The following is a 22,784-nucleotide window of genomic DNA, read 5'->3' on the forward strand; positions in this document are numbered from 1 at the left end:
ATGCCAGCATGAGATCAATATATGGGAACTAAAGGAGGAGGCCCTTCAAGCAGCGGGTGACACTCTTTCCCCCCCCCTCCACCCCAGTCACCCAGGCAAGACAAACTGTACTGAAGAATATCTCACCACTGTTGAAAGAATGTGGACTGCATACTATTCTGGAAAACAAGAGGGTGCCCACACTTGATCCAAACTCTTGGGGAGTGCATTACCAGTATTTAATGAGATGGACATCAAACAGACTCTGAAATACCCAGAATTTTAAAAAGCTGTGTTGCAAAGGTTTCCAATTACCCCCGAAGTGTATAGGTTAAGATTCAGGAATCCCAAAAAGCATAGCAAGATAAGTCAGAGAATGTGTGTATAGAATATGTGATGCAATGAAAAAATGGGTAAAGGGACAGAGAATTGTGACCAGTTATTTGAACTTTTTGCACTCTTTCCTGAATAATATACTCTCAGGAGATCAGAGAACCATTTGGGATAAACCCTTAGGCACTGTACAATAGGAATCAGCAAGATCCACAACCTATGTACAGACCAGGTCATCCAGTGAGTAAAAACCACCGATGGAAGCACAAAAGCCTGGGGCATAGGAGGGGCCCAAGCTCCCACAACCCCAGAACTGATCCCCTTTGCATAATCACAGTTACAAGTCTCTATCACAGGAAGATGGTCCAAGAAAGTGTTACTCATGTGGCTCCACTGAGCACATGACAAGAGACTGCCCTATGCTGGGGAATCCCAGTACCAGCCCAGGTCAGCAACTACCTTAGACTCGGGCCTTATAGGGGTGCCTGAAGAGATGCTCGTGAACTCTGTACAGTCTGATTCATTGGGAGGCTGATAAAAAGTTAAAGGTGCCAAGGTGACTGGCAAGGCATGCCAAGCTTGGAGAGAGACTAATGCCCAGATTTCTTTGGTCAGAAAAGACCTGGTTAGGGAAACAGATATGCTCCCTGGGGAAAATGTAAAACCCCTTGCACTGGGAAAGTCTGAAACAAACACTGGTCTGTTAGCTAAAATGGGAAAGTCTAAACGGTACTTTAAGGGCTTTGCTACACTTGCAAGTTACAGCACAATAAAGGAGCGCTGAGCACACTAGCTCACTACCCATCCACACTGGCAAGGCACGTAGAGCGCTCTGACTCCGCGGCTAGAGCACGGCTGGTCTCCACCTCAGCAAGCGGAATAACGTTTGCTGCACCCCCGCGGGAGCGCCGCAGCGCCAGTGTGAACGAGGTGTTGCATTACTGCGCTCTGATCACCTCCGGAAACGTCGAATAATCCCCTTAAGTCAAGTGGCCACTCTTGTCATTGATTTTGAATCGCTGCAGGAAAGCGGATAGGCCCTCTGAAAGCTCCATTTCTGACAGCCGGCTACTTATCTGCTCCGAGACAAAGCAAGCCATTATGGAATGGGGGGGTGGGGGAGGGAGGAGGGTGTGTGTGTCAGAGAGAGAGAGAGAGAGAGAGAGGGGTGGCAGGGGGGAAGGGGGTCTGCTGCTGTCTGAACTTACAAGACAGCATGCTCACATGCTCTCAGCCTCCCAAAACCCCACTCTCCAACACATACACACAACATACTCCCTGTCATACTCCCCTCCTCCCCCCACTTGAAAAGCACGGTGCAGTCACTTGCATGCTGGGATAGCTGCCCACAATGCACCGCTCCCAATGCCGCTGCAAGTGCCGCAAATGTGGCCATGCCAGTGCGCTTGAAGCTGTCAGCATGGACAGACTGCAGCGCTTTCCCTGCTGCGCTCTCCGAAGGCTGGTTTAACTCAGAGTGCTCTACATCTGCAAGTGTAGCCATGCCCTATATGTTGGTATACTGGATAGCATTCCAGAAGATGTGCTAATTGCTAAGGATATCCTGTTTGTTCAAAGTGGTTAATATAATAACTGCTAGGGTAGAGGGGAAAAGCCAGGCTCAAAATTTTATCTATCATGTATGGACCTCATATCTACTCCCAGATTTGGAAGGTCCTTTAATCTGGCCAATTCTGCTCTTTGAATCACAAGCTCCACACTATACGTATAGAATTCAACTTCCCTGAACCTAAGAGGATCGAAGTCAAACTGGAAGTACTCAAATCCCTCAGGAGAATGGAAGCTGTGCCGTTAGTGAATACATCGTTAGCCAAAAGGAGGCGCAGAAAAGTGCAATTGCAATAGTTTATTTTAATTGCAAATGCCAAAATTATAGTTCAATGCTAGAAAGGAAAAAAAAAATGCTCCAAAGAGAACCAGGAGCCTGATGTATGTTGTGGGGCTCGCGTCTCCTGTAAGGAGTCTAGAGCCTCTATGACATTGCAGTACCACAGACCGGTAGAGCTCGGAGCACCTCCACAGCCCTGTCGCAGAAGCCATGGAGGAACTGATGGCTTAAGAGTGGAAGTGCCTTCTGCCTCCCCTTCTCAGATTGACTGCAGCTGAAGCAAAGAGCAGGAGGAGGAAGAGGTTACTACTAGCTCTCTTATTGATGCTCCTGTGGCTGAACACAGAATGGGTGGCACTATGAATTGATACACTGAGCCCTATGTGGATAAAAAAATGTGGATCTACATCCGATCAGCATCCGCCAGGAACAACCCACAATGCGACCCGTGATCCACTAACCATCTTTTACCTATATCCGCACCTGCGGCAGCAAGCCATCTCACAAAGGCTGGGGGGCTGGAGGGGAAGGAAGTGAGTGGGGGTGGTCTTGCAGGGAAGAGGCAGCGTGAGGGTGGGGACTGCAGGTAAGGGGCAGTGCAGGGGCAGGGTCGTGAGGAGAAGGGACAGCATGGAGGGGCATCGCATGCTGCTCCCAGGGGCTCGCAAGTGATGGCAGCAGCAGTGCGTGTTGCATCAAAGTGGAGCGGAGGGGTGGGAGTGCTGGAGCCTCACCAGCTCCAATCCTCGTGGCCGGGGGCGAGCCCTGCTGCCCAGGAGCCAGCGGGCTGGGCCTGGGAGTGTGGCCAGTGCTACCGGGCTGGGCCATGGTGGGGACACTGGCACTGCCCGAGGGGCCTGAGCTGCTGGACAGGAAGCAACATGGAGAGCAGGTGCTGGACAGCCCCGACTCCAACCTGCCGCCCAGCCCCAGCAACTGGCCCCGAGCACACTGTGCCTCCCGGGCTACCCCAGCCGGACGCTGCGGGCCAGGCGCCGCCAGTGAGTAGAACCCTGCACGGTTGTATCCGCATCCGATCCACTATCCGCAAAAATTGTCCAAGGATGTGAAGCAGATATCTATGGATTTGCAGGGCTTTAGTGATACAGACTGTGGTAAACAATCTAACAATTTCCATTATAATCCTTTCCCCTCCTTCATTTTTGAGCCAAAAGGAGGCGCAGAGTTCCCCACTCAGGAGGGCTGGGAATTTGAAGGGAAAGAGTTATGCTTTAGCTTACAAGAGTCTAGTTGCTTTAAACATTCTTCTCCAATTGACAGTAACTAGTCAAAACCAGGCTGCTAATTAGAAATATGCAAATCAGCATTGTGCCTTTTTTATTAATATTTACTTGACCCTGATGCCACCGTAAGACTGTCCTGGCACATTTCACCTGTTTGCCTGAAGGAATAGTGCTAATTTGATGCTCTGCACTTCCCTTTTTAAAGAAAGTCTTCCCTTGCACCTGAAACTGGCTACCCCAGCCTAATTTCCTGCCAATCTTAAAGCAATTCCATGAAAAGGAAAATGGCAACAGCAGCCTCATGCTTGCAGCAGTTTTTTTAAAACGCAGCTACTCTTAGAGCACAACCGACTGTCTAGCGACCGTACCAAAATTCAGCTTCTGCTTAGCTATTCCCTTTCCTTCTCCTCCCACGCCCAGGTCCAGATTGTTGTGATTATAGCTGTAGGTTGTTATTGCTGTTTGTTTTGTGGAACGAACATGTCTTAGACCACAGTTCACTGTAGAGATATGTCCACACCACACAACATCCCTGCAATTGGCATCAGCGTTTGTCTTTGCAGAAAGGCCTAAGACACTGAAATCTTCTAACTAACACCAAGCACCACCCAGAAAGAATGATTCTATAAATTCTTATCTGTCCACACCACAGATGAAGTGCCCCATCATTCTGATCACTAACCTTCTTCGCTCCCTGGCTTCTCCATTTGAGTCTGTTCCAGTAGTTGACGTGGCGTTGGCAGACGTAACACCGTTGGCAGTGCTGAGTACAGTGCGATTTGTGATTACACCTAGTGGAGTGCTAGCAGAGATGTTCTCTGTATTTTTCTCTACAGTAGAGTCAGCTTGTTTCCAGTATGGGGCTCTGAAACATACAACACATAATGGGATACAAAGCAAGTGAACTCGATTGGCTTAGAGACCCAATACCTTCAAGGAAACATTAGAAGGTATGAACAACTTTTCCCAATTCTCTGAATACAATGGCATGATGGAATGTCAAAAGAATGGCATTTTTAAGGATGTCTAGAAGGATAAACAGTAGGAGGAAATATTCCTGACTTCACTGCTGATAGTTTTAGAAGTGACTGGAAAATCTGAGGGAATTTAATTGGTCAATAAGCAGGAGGAGGGATGGTCTCAAAGCTCCTGCAATTCAAAAACAAAACCTCAGTGGCACTAGAAATTACACATGCTGTAAAGAAGAGCTACCTAGAAAAATAAGGTTGCATGGTTAACCATAAGTCAGGAAGTGACCTGTTTTCTATAAAACCATGTTGACTAGTATTGATTATTTCCCCCCCCCTTTAATTCTTTATTATTTGAATCCTTGTATCATTTCCATTATTTTGCCCAGGACTGATGTCAGGATAACTTGCCTATAATTACACTGGCTCATGTTAGGAGAACGAGAACCCTTACACCTGTTAAAAACAGGAAATTCCAAGACAGTTGTTTTTCCAAACAAAATAGCCCTAATTTTAAACGTGGTTCTCTGTAGTGCCTAGGAAAGCCAATTATGCTTATGAAGCAACAGGCAGCACTGTTCCTTTCAAAAAGACAAAGCAAGCAAGCAAGCAACGCTATTTCTGTTATAAACAGCACAGAAAGGTATCACTACAGAACAAAACCAAGGTGGAATAAACCCAAGGTCAGATGCAGGAGACAGCCCACGGGTTTGGAAGGCTGGACCAAATGCAAGAGGGCATCACTCACCTGAAGTTTCAAAAACAAAAGGAGAAAAGGCTTCCCTTCTTTAGTGTATCTGCACAACATGCCTTAGGTGCGCACGTACCCAGGATTCATCACCAATTGGTCCGCTGGTTAGATCATTAGCTTCCCTGGCTTGGGCCCGGTACGGATGGCTAGTGCGACATGATTGAGGGGGAGGGATAGCTCAGTGGTTTCAGCATTGGCCTGCTAAACCCAGGGTTACGAGTTCAATCCTTGATGGGGCCATTTAGGGATCTGGGGCAAAAACTGGGGATTGGTCCTGCTTTGAGCAGGGGGTTGAACTAGAAGACCTCCTGAGGTCCCTTCCAACCCTGATATTCTATGATTCTAAGTGAGAAATCTAAGGTTGTGTATGCAGTCTTAACGGTATGCATTGTTAACACACAATATATGCACTTTTTCAACTGAAATGCCTCATCAGCACCCACTGTTCAGGAGCTCATCATATCACGGAATGATTTCCGACCAGTTTAGAATTCAGAACCTCCAACCCCAGAACTGTGTGTGTCCGTTAAGGACATGAGCATTCTACAGTGTTCTCTGAATGAGCCCAGAGCCCTTACCTGGTATACTGGCGGATTGATGCAGTAGTGTTCGCACTAAGAGATGTAGGACAGGAAGAGGCGGGTTGCCACTGGGTGCCCAATGAGGTAGATGAACCAATGGTAGTGGGTGAGGTAGCAGATGTATTACGATTGGCTGAAATGTAGGGACTGTTGAGGTCACTACTTCTACCAAATGAAGCACTGTAAAACATCACAAGATCACTCCCTTCAGCGCATGGTTAACCAGTGGCTGACCATCACAGGCCCTTAGGTGAATTGGAGGGGGAATATTTAAATCTCAGAAAAATGAATGCAAGAGACATTAGACCATGAAGAGGGCACCAAAGAGAACACTCTGGACATATATCAATGATGCAACAATGGCTCTGCTTTGTAAGTCTAGGGGAGAGAATAAGGGGATGGAAGTGAATCAGGGAAGTTCAGAGAACAGGCAAAACCAAGGAAAATCCTGCTCCCACCTGAAGCAGCACCACCAGTAGGGTTCTCAAGCATCGGGGAAAGGTGGAGACAATAACAGAGGATCAAGTCACTTAACCCAAGGAAGGTATATATAGACATAAGCAGAAGTTGCCTGACCCTGTTTCCAGTTGTTTAGAAGTTTGCCAAACTTATTTACGTTTGGGCTAAAATTTTCATGCAGGGTATCTTCCTGAGACTGGATATTTTTGAAACATTTCAGCCAAAATGGTTCAACCATATGCTAGAATGATGTTAGGGAATTATGTTAAAAAATTCTTACAACTATTTCACTGAGAATCTCTAGCACCTCTGTGCTTTGAAGCAGGGACTTGACATTTGACAAGGAGGTGGACTATGTCAGGGACGTCCCTTCTGCTGTTCAAGAAAATCCACCCAAATTTGGCTAAGTTACAAGCTTCTGAAAAAAGACAGTTTGCACATGAGCACTAGAGTCATGGAGCTTTGCAGCTAAAAATCTCTGAAAATTCCACCCTCACTGAGCTCCTCCCAGCTCATGTGGCTGAACTGCACACGTATCATCCTCATAAAACTACTGAGCATCATAGAATATCAGGGTTGGAAGGGACCTCAGGAGGTCATCTAGTCCAACCCCCTGCTCAAAGCAGGACCAATCCCCAACTACATCATCCCAGCCAGGGCTTTGTCAAGCCTAAGCTTAAAAACCTCTAAGGAGATTCCACCACCTCCCTAGTTAACCCATTCAGTGCTTCACCACCCTTCTAGTGAAAAAGTTTTTCATAATATCCATCATGCTCCATGCCAGGACTACATAGCTGCTGAAGTCTACTGAGCATGTACAAAATGGGATTTTTCCAAAGACTTCTAATTTGGGTAGATTTTCTCAGGAACAGCAAGAGGCATATCCCCAACACAAAGGCCAGCTGAGTCGATGCTGCAAAGCATGGGGATACTAAAGCTTAGTGAAACTGTAAATTTTTTCTAACATGGACAAAACATATTTCTCTAGTCTCATGCTCAGAAACAGCTAAAAGTTTAAAAAAGAAATCATCCAGAAGGCAGATACCTTACATGCAAAATTTCAGCCCATATGTTAAACTTTAATCAAAGTTATTAGGGTATATATAATATAAGGAAGTGGTGGTCAACTTTAAGCAGGAGACACTGCTGGCTTTGCCTGTAATAAATTTGACCCTTCCCCTTCATTTTGTGCAAGACAATATCAGACAATTTGAGATGAAACCTGAAACTGACCTGGTTTTTCAACTGTACATGGAATACTATGTTCACATCTGGAATAGAAGTTCAGAGACTCGCAATGAAAGTGATTAATGGGAAGCCTTTCATGCAACAATCGACTGAAATGATCAGGACTGTGTAGATCTCTCATTCCTTCTCTAAAGTAAAGAATGGTATAGACAGAGGTGTTGGGACACTTCTATTTACCCTCAATACAAGAACAAGGGGACATTCAATTAAACTCACAGCAACATATTTAAAACTGATCAAACCTGTACAACATGTTCAAAAGCCAAGCCTGGGAGCTTAAACTCGTAACTTTGCTAGACACTAAAAATCACGGTCATAATAAAAACACTGGATTTATTGAAAGCTGGTCTCTCACCAACAGAAGTTGGTCCAATAAAATATATTACCTCACCCACTTTGTGTCTCATGCATAATGAAAATATGTTCAATTATATTACATGGGGCAAACCCCTTCTATATTTTTGTCCTAAGTAGGAGAGCCTAGGGAGGAGTAGGAAGAAGCTGATCATATGAGTAGGTTATTCCATTTTGGAGCATCTGGCATCTTCCTCTGAAGTATCATGTTGCTGTCAAAGGATGCTAGACTTGTTTGATTTGCGATGTCAATTTCTTGCATGTTTTAGCATCAGCAAGTGACCTGAACTAGACCTTTAAGGCCAGTCTATGCTCAGAAATGGAAGTGTTATGGTTGGTTGTCAGCAAAGGGCGCTGCGAATTGTTTCACCACTGTTGTGCGCACACAGGAAGGGTTGAGGGGGCAGGTGGGGAAAGGGAATGACACTTTCAGCATCACTGTGTATGGGAAATGCAGAGCTTAAGAAGAAACTAAGGTCTCAACATGGAGCAGCCTTGTATTCCTCATTAAGCCATACAGAAAAATTGTGGATATTTTTTCCCTTAACTACATTAAAGTATCGCACGTCCATTTTAAAGGCCCGTCCTACGACAGAAGGAATTGATTTTACAGTCCTTTTTAGAGACTTTTTAGTACCAGGAAGTCAAGCTTCTAGTGACAAAATGTTACCTTATGTGAAGGACAATTAGATTCCGTTCCTCATGCTACACACTGGTGTATGAGACTAGAGTCTTTCACGATCTATATGTCTAACATTTCATACATGATCTATACATAATTAGCATTTGTTTCTCTGTACTTTCAATGGAAGGGTGTTTGAGACTACTATACAAACTGATCACAAGTTCACTCTTAGTGCATAAGATGCACAAGTTATCACCTTGTTTTTTGTAGCCACATATAGCTGCACATTATTCCTACTATGTGAAGGTATTCTCCCTTCATATGAATGCTTAAATGAGGCCTTTCATAGGAAATAACTTGACTGTGTGCAATTCCAAAAGTGGTCAGTACCAGCTTCAGCTAGTGCCTCCAAGTTTAATCATGGCACCACGGGGCAGGTTGGGTAAATATTACTTGTAAATCTGATTTTGGATTAGCTGAGGCACAAAGGAAGAAAGTTGTAAAATCCCAGCAGAATTGAGGTTGTTCAGTAACATTACTGACCTGAACCATGTCAGCTAAAGTGACAGCATCTATGTTATGTCTAAGAGACAATCTGGCTGCAGAGGTGAAAGTCTTGCAACCAGCTGCCACCTGTCTGACTGTCAAGTGAGAGACAAGCACAAACCGTTGGCTGGCGGCATCAGATCCCAGGATAGATGTAAATTCATTGGAATGGAACACTGCCTCACAAGAAAGGTCTCCTGCTTTGAAAATATCCAGCTGCTTCCCCTTTTGTATGAATAACTCCATTTACTCAGCAGCTAGATAGCCATATCCTATGTAAAGGCTGAGCTTTGCTATCATCCCCTAAATACTAGAACACAAGTAATATGGTAACATTCACAAGAATCTCCCACACCCCATATATTCAGAGTTACGCCACATTAAGGACAAATTATTCAGCTTGAGGGTCTAGCACTTGGCAAAAGCCTCATCTAAAATTGTAAACTTTACTTCCCTTGCACTAAAGATCAGAGATGGTTTTACAGACTGAAGTTTTAAGCAACACACTCGTGAGTGGGCCTGGCATTTCACAAGGCAACTTCAGGAGGTGAAAATTTCACTGTCCCCCTTCACTAGGAGCAAGTTTCCTCCCTCTCCCAATTGATACGAGAAGTCTAGAATGTAACGTTTGTCAGGATGGCCTATTTAGTCCAGGAGCAGCCAATACCAGCTACTTCAGAGGAAGGTGAACCTCTCCCCTCCAAAATGATAATGGACAGGGCCAACTGGGAAAAGCTGTACACAGAGCAAACTTCTTTCCTGACTCTGCCTCCCCATCCCATCAGCAAGCAGCAGTTGCCTATGTAGAGTGGCATATGCACCTGCACAAAAAGCTATTTTCCTGCTGCCAGAAGAAGTGAACTATGTTGACTGATTTTGGATACCAGTCACATTCCTCATAAGTCTGGCTGTTAATGCTCATGAACTCTGGAGCGCTAATTCTCTGCTCCAGCTGCTGGCCTTGGACTTAAGAGAAGCAGCACAGACAGGAGAGAAGAGGAACAGGAATGCTCCCAGTTATTTTTGGATAGTTTGTTATCCAAAGTTGTGCAGTAACGTGCAACAGCATTAGAAACAGGCTCCCAGAACTGTTTAGTGCCCCCACGAGACTGCATTTTACAATTCGGCTACTTCACCCTCGGCTTAAGAGGAATTTTATTTTTAGCAATCTAACACAATTACACCAATGTAATTTGTTGGAAAAGTTTGCATCTGAACTATGCAAAGGCAATTTTTAACGTTTAGCCCAACGTTTTAAAACCCATGAGAACAGAAGTCTCATATGACAGGGTTTACAATTAAAAAGCTAAGCAGAGCTGGATGTTTGCTGCTGGGTGCGGGAAAGCAATGAGGACACTACGGCCAGCCACTCTAATGCAGCAATTAGAAAGAAAGCAACCACTCAAAAGCGTGGCTGGCAGGTTAAGAACTTCAGTTTAGCTCAGTAAGCAATTTATTTTAAATGTTAACAGGCTGTACCTTTTCAGGTAGGTAGATACGTAGGTGGAAGGTGCACCAGTCTGGAGGTCTTCGTTTCCCTTTGGTTCATCCCTCCATGGCTGCCGTGTGTAGGAGCCACTTCTCACCAGGTTAACAGCAGATTCTCTGTTGAGGCAGGAGAGAGCACTATGGCAGTTTAAAAAGACTCTGGAGCCATGTTGTCTTGGTTTATCACACTGCCAAGCATGAAGATAAGTGTTGGAGTCTCAACATCCAGTGGGAAGAGCAAAGAGCCCTCCACATTCAGGCAATACAAACCCTTTTCCAGTTACAGTCCTGATTCACCACAGGGATAACGGGGACATTTTAATTAAATTATTTCCCTTAAAATTAGCTCTAGTAATTGCCAAGTATTTATTACTTATTTAATGTCACAAGAATGCATGGTGTTTTGCACACACGTTAACACACAGTCTCTGACCACAAGCACTTAAGCCAAATTCAGACTGTTTATAGAAAATCACTTCATGCATTAGATCTAGAAAGATCTTGCTCTCCCTGCCTCTCTCCTTTTACCTTCTGAGACATCAAGGACTGGTCACTGCCAGAGACAGGATACCAGGCCACGGATCAATGGCCTGAGCCAATATGGTAAGTCTTAGGCTATTGATTTAGAAGCCAGGAGCAGCAAGTATAAACATTTAGCAACAACTAGAACTATGTGCCATGATTCAGAAATATATTAATGCCCCTATGAGTGTTAATGTGTGAAGGAGCAGGGGAATGGGAGTTCAGAATCTGAGCTCAAGTCCCTCACTCCCACGCTGGAAGTATCTTATGCGTTGTTCTCTGGCAATTCCCTCTCGCCAGCTTTAGGAATCAGAACCTATTTGTAGCATGAGCTAATACACTTCAGAGCTCCCAATTATTTTTCGATTTTGATTTCAAGCTATTCATGCTATTTTACTTCAAGTCTCTAGTGCATTCCATGAAGCACTGATTTGGCTGGTGTTAAAAGAGAAGTACTGGAAAAATTGTGTCACACAGTACACTGTGACAACCATCTGCTAATATAGCCTGATCCTCCTCCATCTCACAGAGCAAGGGACACTTAGCAGCAATCAGCTGGGTACAGCACAGTCTGAGGCACCATTCAAAAACACTCAGCTTTATCAGGTTTCAGAGTAACAGCCGTGTTAGTGTGTATTCGCAAAAAGAAAAGGAGTACTTGTGGCACCTTAGAGACTAACCAATTTATTTGAGCATGAGCTTTCGTGAGCTGTAGCTCACTTCATCAGTATGCATCCGATGAAGTGAGCTGTAGCTCACGAAAGCTCATGCTCAAATAAATTGGTTAGTCTCTAAGGTGCCACAAGTACTCCTTTTCTTTCAGCTTTATCAGTCATCCCTCCTGTAATTTCAAATACAAATGGTCAGCTAAGATCCAAATAATGGTGGCAGTTTGAAATTGAAGCTAGAACACGGCAAGCAGGATGTAACAAGAACAGCACAGAATCTATAATTGCTGTGAAATTGTTTCTCAGAGCCTATTTGATGTAACTGCTTCACAACAATTATAGTTTGTGCTGGCTCTACAAATCAAGCCGAGCTCAAATCTTATTCCCTTTAGATCACATTGCAAGGAACCCACTGGAGGCAGCATCTCCCTAAATAATCATGTTATGAGACAGATGCTGCTTCCATTTTTATATTGCAGCAGCAATGGGTAACCAAACAAGAACTGGGGCCCCATCCTGTTAGGCACTGTAGAGACACACAGCAGAGTCCCTGATCCAAAGAGTTCACAAACATAAGCTACATCGAGAAGCAACTGGTGGACAAAAACAAATGGGATGGAAGAGATGTCTGAGCAAGTTACAGTACAATAAGCAGGGGTCTCAGCTAGAGCTCAGATTTAGACTAATTTTAGAGGACAAGAAGGCACCTGCATAGTATCGCATGGAGGTGAGAGATTTGTATATAATCATCGTTTGTAGCATTTCATATTTTAAATTCTGAAAGTGTGCCAATAATCTAAGAGTTTAGGGAGCAGATACTATCGCCTACTGAGGGAAGGGCCCATTAAATTCACTTTTCATAAAATGTTGCCAGATTTCAAGCCATATCAAACACCTGTGCACTTGGGAGTAATGAGTGAAAAGTATGAAGCATGAGCACAGAAAAAGGAGAAAGGCATTTCCAAGGACTAAATTCCAGCAGAATCTTCACCAGAATAAAATCTGAGCTTTAAACTCAGTCAAAGTCCTACCTGTTTTCCTTTTCTTCTATGTCACCCGTACTGCTTAGTCTTCTAGGGGCTACTGGGGCAAAGTAGTTTTTGCTGTCCTTATCCTGAAGGAAAAAACAAAAGTAAGTATTTCAGGATCTTGTATATTCCACATGGAAATTATATCTTCAATGGCATTCAACAACACCTCTGAATTACAGCGTGTAGTAGGGTGAGCACCCGCTCCAGCCCTGAAGGGGTTGGAAAAGCCCTGCAGAGGGCTGGGGCAGGGAGTAAAACCCCGGCTGATTGGGGGAAGTGGCAGCAGCAGGGGGCCACGCCCCAATCAGGGCCCAGGTGACTCTATAAAGGCTGTGAGCCAGAAGTTCCAGAAGAGACTCTCTCTAGCTTGGAGAGAGAGCGACCTGGCTGCAAGGGCTGAGAAGGTACCTAGATTAGGAGCAGGGATGGGGAAGGCCAAGGGAGCTGGGGAGCTCGGGCCTAGGAAAGCCCCAGGCTGTAGCCCTGGGGAGGCCTATTCGGTACAGGGGTTGCAGGGGCAACCACAGGTAGGCAGAGGCAGCAGGTCCAAACCCCCTCGCCTGTGATGAGCGGCTCATACTGCAGTCTGCCCCAGGGAGCAGGGCTAGTTGGTTTCTGGCAGTAGCCTAAGTGAGGTGAGGTGGAGATAGTGGGTGGGGGTTCCCCTGGGAGGGGGAGACCCAGAACTGTGGGCGTACTGCCAGGGGGCAGCACCCAAGACAAGGGCACCGGGGTCCGGGAGGGACACGGGGGTGAGGGGCGGCAAGACACCAGCCTGAAAGAGGCTGGATGCTGGATACTAATTCTCTGAAACGACCAGCAGGAGTGCTGCCGGGTGAGTCTGCACCCCATGATAAGTGGTGGAGAATGCAGGCATGAGCAGTCCGTCCCCGATACAAGGGACAGAGTGAGGACAGCGGGACTATTGCCCAGGGATGAAGGTGGAGAAAAAGGGGACGACGGATCCCGGGTATTTTGGGGTTTATTATGCAGAGACTCCAGGTGCCATTCCAGGCTGGGCCCCAGGGCCGGTGCCCCAATGGAAGGGGGCAGAAGACCTAAAGGAACTCTGGGAGGCTCATGAGCGATTTTGGAAGGGGCAGCTGGCTAGGGAGCAGCGGGCCCTGATACAACTCAGGGAGGGGTTCATGAGGAACCGGAGAACATGGTGTGAGGGGCTGAGGGTCAGGGCCAGGAGGCCGGTGGCAGAGCATCAGGCCTGCTATGCCTGCCGACAAACGGGGCATTTGAAAAGAGACTGTCCCTATGGGGATGGGGCAGGGCACCGCAGCCCCGACCGGGACAAGGAAATGTCCCGCGGGCAGGCCGCCGGGTGTGGAAACCTGGGCGGCTGCCAACCTGTTGGGCCTGGGGGCAGAAGGGCCACAGACAGTGGGCCTGCCCAGGCCAGAGCGACCAAGAAAGGCCCAAGACAGCCCAGAGGCAGGGAACCTGCTGGGGCTGCCGGGAATGGGGCCACATAAGGAGGCACTGCCCCCTCAGGGGAACTGAAGAGAGGTGCCTGTGTGCCTGGAAGGGCCAAGGCTGAAAGAGGCAGCGACCAGGATGGAGGGAACCCAGACTATCAGGGGGGCCGTCGCCGAGGACAAAACCCAGACGGACTGGGCCCAGTGGGAGGCCGGGACCCAGGTCGGGGTAGAACAGGTGGCTGTGGGAACCCAGACCCTGAGGGAAGAGGGCCTGGGGGACCAGGACCCATGGGCGCGGTTAGAAGCCGCGGAGCTGGCCCACAGGAAGGCCGAAGCCCAAGTCCGGGAGATGGCCCGGGCTGGGAGGCCACGGAGAACAAGCGGGCGGACCTGGAAGGGCGACCTTGGAGGGGTAGCCTCGGGGAGCCCAGGCCAAGACTCCCCCCGAATCCCAGGGATACCCAATCAGGGCCCAGGTGACTCTATAAAGGCTTTGAGCCAGAAGTTCCAGAAGAGACTCTCTCTAGCTTGGAGAGAGAGCGACCTGGCTGCAAGGGCTGAGAAAGTACCTAGATTGGGAGCAGGGATGGGGAAGGCCAAGGGAGCTGGGGAGCTCGGGCCTAGGAAAGCCCCAGGCTGCAAGCCTGGGAAGGCCTATTGGTACAGGAGTTGCAGGGGCAGCCACAGGTAGGCAGAGGCAGCAGGTCCAAACCCCCTCGCCTGTGATGAGTAGCTTATGCTGCAGTCTGCCCCAGTGAGCGGGGGCTAGTTGGTGACTGGCAGTAGCCGAAGACTGAGGCGAGGTGGGGATAATGGGTGGGGGTTCCCCTGGGAGGGGGAGACCCAGAACTGTGGGTGTACTGCCAGGGGGCAGCACCCAAGACAAGGGCACCATGGTCTGGGAGGGACACGGGGGCCAGGGGCAGCGAGTCACCGGCCTGAAGGAGGCGCTCCGGAGACTGGATGCTAATTCCCCAAGACGACCAGCAGGAAGTGCTGCTGTGTGAATCTGTGCCCCATGACACAGTGTTTCCATTCTTGCTTCTAAGGGAGAGTCCGTTCTTATTTTTTCCAAAATTGCCAGTTTTAAAGGCTTTTGCTCTAAGTTAAAAATTGGCATGGAGGAGTCAGCCTGGAACCATTTCAAGAAATAGCCCAAAATATCTGTTTTCTAGAATTACCATATGTCCTTTTTAAGAGAGTTGCCTTCCCTGGGAACTAGCATGGTAAATGTGAGGCTAATAATTGAGGACAGCTTCTAAATTAAGATAGGTCGTGTGTAAATGGGTAGCAGAGCTGAATGGATGAAGAGCACACTGGGGAAGACTTTAGATTCAGAGCAGCACAATTATCTGCTGTGAACACAGGTCACCCACTGGCTGGATTAGATATTCCCCACTAAAGTATGTGGGATGCCAAACTACTGGGGGATTGCAAGGCGGGTTCTAACTTAGGTAGGAAGGGGTAAAAGGAATGCTTTGGCTGAATTCCAGCAATTTTGCATGAACTACCAACATAGAAAGTAAGATGGCGTACTTTTCAGAACAGGAGGAAAGTATAAATCAGGGGTCAGCAACCTTTTAGAAGTGGTGTGCCGAGTCTTCATTTGGTCACTTTAAATTTAAGGTTTCGCGTGCCAATAATACATTTGAACGTTTTTTAGAAGGTCTCTCTCTATGTCTATATATATCACATCACTAAACTATTGTCGTATGTAAACAAGGTTTTAAAAATGTTTAAGAAGCTTCATTTAAAATTAAATTAAAATGGTGATCTTACACCACCGGCCCGCTCAGCCCGCTGCCGGCCTGGGTTCCATTCACCTAGGCCTGCAGCAGGCTGAGCGGGGCCTGTGGCCGGGACCCCGGCTGGCAAGGGGCTGGCAGCCAGAACCCCAGACCGGCAGCGGGCTGAGTGAGACCAGGGGCCACGACCCCAGACCGGACGCGGGCTGAGTGGCTCAGCCCGCTGCCCGTCTGGGGTCCCGGCTGCTGGCTCCTGCCAACCAGGGTCCCGGCTGCTGGCTCCGCTCAGTCTGCTGCCAATCTGGGGTCCTGGCCCTGTCCACATAGAGTAGGTACCTACCTTCTCCCTGGTTCTAGCCATTCTCTTCCTCTCTCTGCACTGAGATGAGGGTGGGAGTCCGCTGAGAACAGGGCTGGGGTGAAGGAGCAGGCTGGGGGTTAGGGTACAGGGTCTCGCCAGGAGCTAGAATGAGGAAGGGGGCTCAGGGTTGGGTGTGGAGCGCTTACCTGGACAGCTCCCGTTTGGTGCGAAGGGTGCAGGTGGGAATGTGGGGGGAGGAGTGCAGGAGCTCCCGTTTGGTGCTCATGGTGGGGGTGGGAATGTGTGGGGGGTGCAGGAGTCAGGGTTGGGGGTGTGGGGGAAGGGTGCAGGAGTCAGGGCAGAAGGCTGCAGGGGCTGGGTATGTGGGGGGGGTGGTGCCAGAGTCAGGGCTGGGATTGTGGGGGGGTGCAGGGGTCAGGGCACGGAGCTGGAGGGTGTGGGAGGTGCAGGGGTCAGGGCAGAAGGCTGGGGGATGTGGGCTAGGGTCGTGGGGGTGCTCCCAGCCCTGAGCGGCTCACAGCAGGGGGCTGAAGGGGATATGCTGATTCCGCCCCCTTCCCCAAGGTCCCCAGAGCAGAGAGCGTGCCATCAGCTGATCAGCTGCAGGGAGGGAGAGGAGGAGGGGCAGGAACCCAGCACACTGGGGGAAGAGGTTGGGGGAGGGGGAAGGAGAGAGCAGTGGGCGGGGGGCAAAGAAGAGCGGGCCGGGCCAGGCAGGATTTTGAACAGCACGCTGCTTTTTGCCGGGGTCCCCGGCAGGCAACAGTGTGCCATTAAAAATTGGCTCGCTTGCCATCTTTGGTGCACGTGCCATAGGTTGCTGACCCCTGGTATAAATGTACTAAAGCATCTGAACACAAATGCAAGCAACACGAAAAAAAGATGAAAGAAGAATGACAGGGGTATTAAATTATGGAGATTACAAACTAGGGGCCATAACTGAAACCCGGTGGGATGATGCTCAAAAGTGGGATGGCTATACAAATGGGTAAGCTGATTGATGCTGCTTGATAAGCACCCCTGAGATGTGATTCACTGCAAACTGTTTTGAGGGAAAGGAGACCTTTTCTTTGTTGTCTAATAATGCAGAAATCCGGGGACTCGACGAAGAGCGGTAGATGGAGGAACCTCTCTCTCTCAGTGCCTCCCGGGAAGCAGCTTCGCTTAGCATATTGTGGCTGCCAGTTTTCCGTAGACCAAGCCTCCAAGATGAGGGAGATTCATCCTTTTGCTCCTCTGATTTGTTGAGCAAACTGGTGAACTGTGGTGGAAGAAGACAACAGCGGGTAGGAAACTAGGGAACTGCAGATAGTAAAACTCCCTGGGAAGTTAAATTATATACTAAGTAGGTTACACTTTAAAGCATGAGATTCAAGGCAGTCTCCAGCGATAGCTGGGGACGGACACACACACTTCTAAATTGTAAATGCAAGTTAAGGTTAATGAGGATATAGAGAGGGAATAAAAAGGTGTCAAAGGTTTTGTCAGCATGTGTTTAAGAAGGGCGTACTACTCAAGAATGGCAAAGGCACAAGTGACTTATGCAGTTCATCCCACATGAGCGCAAGTAAACACTTCATATCAGAAACCATACAACTGTGTATTCTGTACATGCTGCTCTGTATTTGTTTTCGTATGGACTTTAGCTATACATCCACAGTAGCAGTACTGGCATATTACTCTATGTATGCTAGAGAGATCCATAAAAATAATCCATACTAGAAGAGGGAGGCTCCTGCAGAGCATCTGCCTCCATCTACTCATGTGCAAGGTTATAGGAGAGATGTGTGGTTTTTTTTTGTTTTTTTTTGCAGTATCTGAGTTGTACACACTCATTTAATTAACACTGTTGCAATGCATATTTACAGTGGGACAAAGTTAGCTTGCACACAGGACCTTAATTCTGGCATTTCGAGATTTGTGTACTTAACTTTGCAACCTTAATTTTTTTTTAAAACGTGGTTTTGGATGGATTTCGCTCTAAAGGAAAAAAGCTAGACAATCCGGGATTACCTTAACCCATGCACTGCATGGAACCCGTAGAGCTATTCGACTTGAGCTTACAAGACACTGTGAGGCCACTATACTGACTCTTCCCAGCAAGAAATCTAGTCGCACAGTCTTGAGACACAGGAAAAGCAACTAAACTTAAAAGCTCGAGAGGCAGGAGACCGTTGTTGTAAACGAAGTTGTGTTAATTAAAGGGATTTCGGTTAATCTAACACAAGGAGTTTATCTATAAAACAAACATACACCTATGCAGTGTTAGCCCACTTCCGTTAATCAAGAGTCTCAGACGACTGAGATTTCTGATTTCCATACTTGCATAGGAAGCACTCATCGGCTTGAGGTAGCTGCAATGCTTTGCAGTAGGGAAAGGGTTAACTGCACTATTCATAGTTGCTCGCTCTCTTCCTCATCACTTGCCCGGTTAAGTAAATTTAAGTTTATGCCATAGGGAGTGCTATCTTATTTGCTCTGGGCAAACAATTAGGCTGACTGGCATGTACAAAACAATTTATGACTAACAATGAAACCTCTTGAATCTCTCATACCTATTAGCTCAGTCTCTAAAAAAAACCCAAAAACCTAGCATATAACCACCTGCACTTCAGTGTAGGAACCTGAGACATTAAGCACAGGGCCACCAAAAGGAATGCAAGATATGAAGGTTACTCAGCTGTAACTGGAAGTTCTTTGACATATATGGTCCCTAGCTGTATTCCAAACATGGGTACGCCCACGTTCCTTGTGCCGGAGACCAGACAATTTGCAAGTTGTGTCTGTACGTCTGCACCTGCACCCCCGAGCTCCAAGGGTATAAGGGGATGTGTGGAAAAACTGCTTCTCCAGTTCCTTCACTATTGCGAATCCAGTCAAGACCCAAAGCAGACAGGAAAAAGGGTGGGTAGTGGAATACAGATTATGGTCCCGTCAGGTGTGCACAAAGAATGCTAACTCCAACATGCACCTGCTCCAGGTTCATCTACCGTACCAGGAAAGCCATGACCGTGGCAAAGATTATTACTTTGGTATTCACTGTCTGATGAGTAAACAGCCCAAAGCCAGCCTGTACACAGAGGTGAAGCCTGGAGAATGGCGTTATGCAAGTACACAAGGCCATGTGGCCTAGCAGAAAAAGACAGACCTTGACTGTGGTTTGAGGGTGACTTACTTGACTTATCAGGCTGTTAATGGCCTGAATTTGGAGCCTTGCTGAAGTCAGTTCTTTGGCTGCTTCTACAAAGTCTAAGGTTTTTATGGGACTCAAAGCAGACTTTTCTCTGTTTACACAGATTCCCAAGGATGTCTGAAGGTGGAGCAAAGATAGGGTGGCTGACTGAACCTTCTGATTGGATCTGCCCGTTAGGAGCCATTCATTTAGTTATGGGAAGTGGTATAGCTGTTTTGACTCATCTGGGCCACCACCAGATTGAGGACCTTCATGTAGGCCCTGTTGCCAGTCCAAACAGAAGTACTCTGAACTTGTCCCACCAGAAATCTGAGGAACCTTCTGTAGGGCAGATGAATGCCCACATGAAAGAAAGTATCTTTCATGTTGAGAGCCGTGAGCCACATGTCCTTCTCCAGGGAGGGAATGATCAGTGCCAATGTACACATCCAGAATTATGATTTGCAAATTAAAATATTCCGCTGATGTAGGTCGAAAATGGGTCTTTATCCTTTTTTCTTGGAGACTGAAATATAGGGAGTAGAACCCTTTCCTTACACGCTGAGGTGGCACTTACTCTATAGCCCGTCCAAGGAGGGGACGGTCCACCTTACAGAAGGCTTCCTCATGAGGGTGGTCCCTGAAGAGGGGCCAGGAAAGGGGTTTGCAAGGGGAAAGGAGAGAGAGAAAAACTAGATGGCATAGCCAGAGCAGATGGTATCCAATCCCCACTTATCCATTGTTGTTGCCCTCCAGTTGTGGGTGAAAAATGTGAGGGGGCTACCAAAGGTTTGGGGGGGGGGGCGGTTGGAGATGACGTCAACAAACATATGTGGTTCTCAAGCATCCTGTCGAAAGTAACCTCTAGTTGGTGGATAGGATTGAGTAGCTGTGGTTGAAAGAGCTGCCTACCTAGCACTTTGCACCTTTTGACATTTGCACAGCAGTTCGTAAGGGTGCTGGTGGTAGAACAGCTGAGGGAGATGTCTTGGTTTATACACCTGTTTGTGATTTTTCCTCTTTGGTGCTGGTTATAAATGCCTGGGAATGTAAGGTCATCCTGGAGTCTTAATGAGCGCAGTGACTCATCCACCTTTTCGTTACAGAGCTCAGACTCACAGGGCAAGTCCTCAGTGGGATTCCTCCCTGAGGAGCCCCAAAGAGTGAAGCCATGATTCATGCCTCAAGTATCGCCGTAGCAATAGCTCTAGATGGGGTATTGACAGTGTCCATTGCAAATTGAAAAGAAATCTTATCTACCAGTTTGCCTTCATCAGGGAGGGCTTGGAATTAGACCCTGTCCACTGAGAGAGTGTCTTCAAACTCCAAGAATTTGGAGTAATTTGTAAAATCGTGCTGCGCTAATAGGACCTGGTAGTTAGCAATTCTCAGCCCTTTTTGGGTGGGGGTGCAAGATGCAGGAGTATGCCATACCACCCTGACTGGTTCCATGATGGCCTCATTTACTGGGAGGCCCACCGGACTGGTGCCAGTGGGCTGCAAGATGTCCATGAGCTTATACTGCGTATCATGGAACTCCTAGAGTGGAATCTGGAGTTCAATTGCCACCCTCTGCAAGAGCTCTTGGTACTGCCTGTGGTCTTCAGGCAGGGACGCTGAAGATGAAGAAATTGCCTCATCAGGCAAGGACGATGACATCTGTCAAAACCAGTTGATCCAGCTTCATTTCCTCCTTCCACGTACTCTGATGGAGCCAGTTGGTGTTGACCAAGAGGAGAGGGCTGGCGGGATTCACACACAGATCTGGAGTGTCTCTAGCATAGGGATCCCATGGATCCCAACAGGGCCAGTATGAAGTGTCAACTGGTTTTGGGGGGGGAATCTCAATGCAGTGGAGACCATCAGTCCCCTAGGTGGTCACGATTGGGCACAGGATAGGTCCAAGATCTCCTACAGTTTCTGTCGGGGCTAACCTCCCTACTTGGAAGCGATGGACTGTCTGGACATCAAAATCAACCAATGAGAAGGTAAATTTTGTGTCTGTTGGCCATACTGGTGGATGAATGCTTCAACTCCTCTATGGAGTAGAGGAGCAGCCCCTTCTCCTCAAGAGTTTCTTCTTCTGTTGTTGAGATGTCCCTCAGGAGGATCACACCAGAAAGGAGAGGAAAGAGAGGATAAGCTAAGGTGAAAATATCCTCCGAAGAGGTAAAAGTTTCAGCCCGTCCCAGAACATGAGGTGTCCCAGTTATTGGTGCTCAGAGGATCCTTCTGGAAACAAGTCAGTACAGTTGAAGAGGAGTGTATCCTGGAGCTCCCAGTCATTGCTGGCAGGTGCTGATCCTTTAGCTTTTGAGCTGGAGCCAGAGCCAATACCGATTATCTTTTTTCCTTCACACCTTACCCTCATGGTCAGGAGGTTTAGGCAGACCTAAGTCTTTAGGACCAACATGAGGACTCACTTGACTTGGACAGTCAGGGAGGGATCCTTCTTTAAGAAGCAAATGTGGAAGGGGATCTGTTCTAGCATCTATGAGAGTGCCCCTAACTCTCCTAAGAGGCCTGCGGCAATGATCACTCTGACTTAACAGCCCTGGCCTCTTCTTCGGAGCTTATGCTCAGAGGGGCGCTGCCTGCAGACCGAGGCCTATGTACCAGAGGGCTCACCTGGCCGGGATCCGACTGGGTCTCATGACTTTCTCCATGAGGTACTTCCTCAGGTGAAGCTCTCGTCACTTCTCAGGTTTGGGGAGGAAAGCAGAGACAGATGTGAGCCTCCGCAAGACACTAAAGGCAGCGCTAGCAGTCAGTCATCGCTGACTGAGATGGGGCAGGGGCAGGAGACACTTCTTAAATCCCAGGACTCTAGGCATGGTCCTTCTTCTGAGGGAAGTGAAAAGAACTGGAGAGGGGAGGCCCCAAGGCAGAAGCGGGGGACAGGGGAACTAAACTATGCTAATTAAAAGACTGAAAACACTAGAAACTATTATATTTACAGGTACGAAAACAGCAGAAAGGTGGCTCTGAACACAGGATTCTGACTCAGGGTGGGCAACAGTAAGAAGGAACAGGAGAGGCGGTTGGTCCGCACCTCTCCTTATACCATTGATACTGAGCACAGAACACGCGGGCCCGCAAACGGACCAATAGACACTACTTTCAAATTCTCCAGTCTCGGGCATGTATGGAATACACATAGGGACCGCACTCATGGCTCTTGCTAGCCAAGTGGATTTAGAGTCAGAAGAGGTTTAGGTCTAATCTCAGTAGCTATAGTGAGCTTCACTTGGGGAGAGAAGGGGAGAATATCATTGCTAGAGAAAATGACAAGCAGTCTCACCTCTACCTCATTAGTGTAGCATCATAGCTCCAACAGTCCCATCGAATCTGGGGCAGGTTATGTAAACTGGATGGATCTTCAGGCTATGTGCTTCAATGCCAATTGCATTGCTGTCACATTGCCATGAAGGGTAAAAACAGGAATTTTACCAGTTGCTTCCATAAGGAC

The 22,784-nt window shown here is 47.7% G+C and overlaps 1 protein-coding gene across 8 annotated transcripts in view; it reads right to left on the reverse strand.

The window, feature by feature from the left end:
* The window catches only part of PPP1R12B (protein phosphatase 1 regulatory subunit 12B), a 174,369-nt gene that overhangs the window by 87,193 nt on the left and 64,392 nt on the right, over positions 1 to 22,784 (reverse strand). For 5 of the 8 annotated variants that reach the window (XM_077839521.1, XM_077839528.1, XM_077839523.1 and 2 more), the window contains 5 exons: positions 17,207 to 17,404; positions 12,647 to 12,729; positions 10,417 to 10,542; positions 5,703 to 5,885; positions 4,088 to 4,270 (listed from right to left, as the gene is read on the reverse strand). In XM_077839521.1, the coding sequence (XP_077695647.1) occupies positions 4,088 to 4,270; positions 5,703 to 5,885; positions 10,417 to 10,542; positions 12,647 to 12,729; positions 17,207 to 17,404 (773 nt within the window). Of the gene's footprint in view, positions 1 to 4,087; positions 4,271 to 5,702; positions 5,886 to 7,397; positions 7,541 to 10,416; positions 10,543 to 12,646; positions 12,730 to 17,206; positions 17,405 to 22,784 lie in introns of those variants that run through there. The other 3 variants (XM_077839529.1, XM_077839522.1, XM_077839524.1) reach the window with 3 other exon arrangements.

The sequence above is a fragment of the Eretmochelys imbricata genome, chromosome 21, assembly GCF_965152235.1.
Source record: "Eretmochelys imbricata isolate rEreImb1 chromosome 21, rEreImb1.hap1, whole genome shotgun sequence".
Taxonomy (NCBI): domain Eukaryota; kingdom Metazoa; phylum Chordata; order Testudines; family Cheloniidae; genus Eretmochelys; species Eretmochelys imbricata.